The 5,000-nt window shown below is 34.4% G+C and overlaps 1 protein-coding gene across 4 annotated transcripts in view; it reads right to left on the reverse strand.

Annotated features, from left to right (window-relative positions):
* The window catches only part of LOC113823391 (zinc finger protein 184), a gene marked incomplete at its 3' end in the record, with an annotated part of 10,462 nt that continues 5,462 nt past the window's right edge, over positions 1-5,000 (reverse strand). For all 4 annotated transcript variants that reach the window (XM_027376022.2, XM_027376027.2, XM_070122130.1 and 1 more), the window contains 1 exon segment: positions 1-2,316. In XM_027376022.2, the coding sequence (XP_027231823.2) occupies positions 1-2,316 (2,316 nt within the window).

A 5,000-nucleotide genomic window follows, 5' to 3' on the forward strand; every position in this document is an offset into this window, starting at 1 on the left:
CAAGTCTCACATCCAGTACTTTCATCAACAATTGCAAAAATACTAGTAACAACTTCCTGGTCACTGGCAGAGTCAAGGTTACCAGTAATTATATTAATGCCACTGCTACACATCTCAATGTGTGATAGGAACTCTTCTCGTGATGTGAAGGTAGTTGAACAATTGCTACATTTTCTGCATGAATTAAGGTGGTTCATGAATTCCTCTTGACTTGTGAAATGAGCAGCTCCACAGTCACTACATTTTGTTCTGTGTTTCATCATGTGATCTTTCCAGTTTTCGGGACTAACAATTTCCTTACAATATTTACAGATATTCTTTAATGGATCCTCTTTTCTTCTAACCTTTGCCATGTGCTCACGCAAGCACATGATATTTTTGAATATCCTGTTACAGTGATCACAAGTCACAGCAGAACCACCATGTTTACGATTTTTATGAGCAGGCAAAGATGCTTTTGTAACTATCATATTGCAAATATCACATGTTACATATTCATTCTCTAGATGGGTATATTTAATATGCCTAGGCAAATTCAGTACCCATTTTCCACAAATTTTGCATTGTTCTCTCACTCTTTCGTCTTTGGACAGATACTGTGACACATCATTGTTTTCAATCATATACTTCTTGTAGAGCCCCTTCCCACAGACTAAACAGGTCTTGTGGTGCCCAGGATCGGTCTCTCCGACCAGCTGTAAGTCAGTGGGACTTTTAATATCTCCGCAATTATTACACTTCAAATCCTTGCTCCTTCCAAGTATACCCCCATGCTGATGTCTCTCCAGGTGCAACTCAAAGCTTTTCTTATCATTAAAATTCTTATCACATATCTCACAATGAAACTTTGGTGCATAAACATGTGATTTAACATGCTTCTCATAGCTATATCTAATGTAGTATTGCTTTGGGCAATAGGGACACTCATACACTTCATCTTTGGTATGTAAAGGTATGTGGTTTTTTAGATTTACCAGACTTTTAAATACTTTTCCACATTGCTCACAGCAAAACTTTTGATTTGGATTGTGTTCTTTCATGTGCCGTTCTAGAGCTGTTAAAAATCCAAAGTTCTTCCCACAAGTTGCACATTTGAACTTCATCCACTCTGTCTCTTCATGATATCTTTTGATGTGCGTTTGAAGATTGACTCGATTTTGGTACTGCTTTCCACAGAATTTGCATTCATGAACTGTTTCATGTGTATGGTCCTCAAGCTCTGTCCTTGAAGGGAAATCCTCATTACATACTGAACAGTGAAAATTCTTCTCTTTGTCTGTGTCATCAGCCATTACTGCTGACATTTCATTATTAGTATTATCATCCATTTTAAGTAAAGAACTTGAAGCACTACCATCAGCATTGCAGATCTTGTGCCGTCTTCTCTTGACTGTATTTCTTTTTCCCTCCTCTTTGTTTATATGCTTCTGTGCATGTTTTTCGCATTCTTCCTTTGTGCTGAATTTCTTGCAACACTCAACACATTCAAATCCATCCTCTGTTTCATAGGATGCTGACTCATTTAAGTCACTGCTTTCAACAATCTGGTCAGTGGTTGGCATACTAAGCCCCTCTTCTACCACATCCATAATGTCACAGTCATCAATGTTTTCTTCTTTAACTGTCAACATATCTGGAAATTCTTTCTTCTCACCACTACGAGTTCTATTTGTCTCTATCCCAGAAGAGATGTTTTCCTGTTTGTCAACTCCTTCTCCTTGTGACTTCCGTTTTCTTCCTCTTTTTCCTTTTGTTACAGGCACTGTAGCGGCTTCTGTCCAGTCTTTTTGGTTACTGGGATCTTCTGTGTCCAGCTGATCTCTGCCTGGCATATCGTAATACTTGAATGTCCCATCTTCTTTCTTGATCTTAATTGTTCTTCCTGAACGGGTCTTTGTCACATTTGGTATTGCTGCTGCTGCCTCTTCATCCTCATCCTCTGAGAAAAGCGGTGGATCAGCTAAGGCTTCCAAAGCTTCTTCATCCTCCTCCTCTGCATACTCTATTTCCACAGTTACTTTCTCCTTCTCAATTTTACTTGGTGTATCATTATTGCTATCTTTGTTCTTTTTGGGTCTCCCTCTTCGCTTTTTGAGAGGAGTGTCTACCATGCTTACATTTTGCATAACATATTTATCAGTTGATTTTGAAAGGGCTTTCCTATAGTCCATGATGAATGTGTTTGGGTCTGGGATTTCTATTTTGCTCTTGTATGCTGCTCTCAACTGAGAATTGTACTTCCGTTTACTGCTAAGGTCTTGAGAGTAGATGGTATGACTATTGTTGTCAAGGGCCATCACTAGCTCTCTATTAAACCTGAAATCATAGGAGGAGGATCAGCCTAATGACCTAATATACAAATATTAAAACTCAAATTGCTGATGGATGGTTATCCCATTACTAACACATGTAAAAGAAAGATTATGAAAAAAAAAACATAAAAATATAGCATTTTTAAGTTAAAATATAGAAAATAGTAAAGATGTAATAAAATATGTCTCAAAATCATCTCCAGTATTTTTCAGATAAATGAAATGGATGAAAGATCCATCATGCAATATAAAAACAGCTGATTATTGTACTGATATGTATATTCTATGTCATTGGGAATATCAGAAAAATGACATAAGACTTTGCCTAAAAATGCTAGATTTAGATGTTTCTCGCAGAACAGGTACATGCTCTGAAATTATTACAACAAAATAACTTCTTATGGAACAAAGAGGTAAGAGCACAATTTAAGAGTTTAGAAACTACTGGACATTGATTATTTAATTCAAACATTGATATTGAAATGTTAAATGTAGCCAATGTTGCTCACTTGCTACATCTCTTTCCTAATCACTAATCATATATGCATTCATTCACTGTAAAAACATCTTGTTACTCTGCTCCAAAATCACTTTATCAACAATAACTCAAAATACTATGATAAAAAAAGCTTTGGGGCTTCCAACAGGCAAGAATAAGAGTAAAGCACAGAAACTGTTGTGTAAAAATTAAAATGAAGAATCAATGGTCTGCCAATAAAGATATGTTATATGTATTTTAGTACACTTGATCATATTATTTATAGATGATTTTTCACCAGAAAACAGTAATATTACAACTGTTGATAAATGTAAATATCTTATTTCACCATTTTTTTTTACAATGGCACTCACCTTCTGAGGGATTAACTGGTCAATAATGATGGGATAAGTCTCATTTCATACAGAGAAGTTGTAGTCTTGGAATGTCTAAGCAGATATCTCAACGTCTGTGAAAAATGTGTTTGAAATACACACTATTTTCACAGATAGGCAAAACTTTGAACAACTATAGCTTGAAAACATAATTGAAATTGTGACTAATTCTTTTCTGAATAAAGTAAGACCTGTTCCATCATTACTGGTTAATCACTGTAAAAAATAAGTAATACCACAGATATAAGTTTAAAATTTTGATTCTAACCAAGAAAGAGCATAAAGAGATCTTTACAGTAAAATATAACACCTTTCCTACCAAAGGAATATACTCATCCTATATAGGTTATGATAAAAGGGAAAGCTTCTTTGTAAACCAGAAAATTCAAGATCCCTAAATACATATACAGAATTTGTATGAAAAGTATTTAGTCTCTTTTGTCTATAAAAAGGTATAAGTTCTCATGTATTGTTTGCCTAAACAAAATAAATCTGTTTAAATGTCTAATATAATGGACTCTATACTAAGCATTTTGTCATTAAACCAAATAACCATTTCTAATGCGAACTAACACTCTGGCATTACTTCAACTAAACTAATAGCAACATACCATTTCCAATCAATCTGATAATGCATTACCTCTGTACAGTGAGCTATGTATCACTAAAACAAAAGGCAGAGCTGACAGTAGACAGCAATTCAGTCTTGTCTTATGAGTACTTGCTTTTATATTGTAATTTTACCTGCTGCCTAATATTCAAATTTCTACCATGTGTCACTCTAATATTAAAGAACAGAAACATTCTTAGACTCTCATTATCCACACTGGATTGATATAATGTGCAGACAGAGAAGTGGCATTAATCAGTGTATTAATTGTCAAGACTGGATCTCACCTGGTGGACTACCCTATCAAAATCTAACCCCAAAAATTTACTATTCTCCATGTAGTTAATGCTTAACCATTGCAGGTGTTACATTCCTAATCCCCTTAAAAATAAAACCTTTTCAAATGAAATCTGAGGATACTGCTGTTACTAACTGGCTAGATTATGGCAGTCATATAATTTCTGAGACCATAAATCATAAAAAAGGTAGTTACTATAAACAACTAAATAATATTTAATCTTAATTACTAAAAATTAGCACATAATCAAAATACAGCACACGTTTGTACACTCAGTATTACCCTATACTTGTATCCTTCTAAAGACAAACATAACCATAGTTATAAGTGCTTGAAGAAGAGTCAGCAGCACAATGCCTGAGACTCATGGTGATATTCTGCACTAAATATGAAGTTTACTGAAACACAGAGTGAATTTAACAAAATGGCACCAAGAAATAGGCAGATTGCATTTGCCACTGTACTATGATTAATGTGAAGATTGCCAGGAACACAAAAATTAGAAATGCCGGGATGATCCCCCCCCACCCCCGCGTTTTTCATTAAAAGCATAAAGAAATGACATTTATGCCAACTTATATCTCTAAAACTAGTGGTACTACTACAGTACAGCAAATGCAAAAGGACTGATGATCCCCTCTGCTAAGGAAAGTCTGTTAGAGGAAGGTGTAAAAACTAAAAAGCTCTACCTTAATTATTGGGGAAATACTTATTTCTTGTTATCTATATACTAGTGGGGAATATATAATATATCTTTATATATTTTCTACTCTTTTTTAGTGCTACTTGGTTGGTGTTTAACAATTTTCTATGTTTAGGGTCAACTGTACTATTTCTAAAATGGTTTTATCATAAAACAAAAAGAAACAAAATATCTGTCCACTAAAAAAATATATATATATACTTA

The sequence above is a fragment of the Penaeus vannamei genome, chromosome 5 (genome assembly GCF_042767895.1).
Source record: "Penaeus vannamei isolate JL-2024 chromosome 5, ASM4276789v1, whole genome shotgun sequence".
Classification (NCBI taxonomy): domain Eukaryota; kingdom Metazoa; phylum Arthropoda; class Malacostraca; order Decapoda; family Penaeidae; genus Penaeus; species Penaeus vannamei.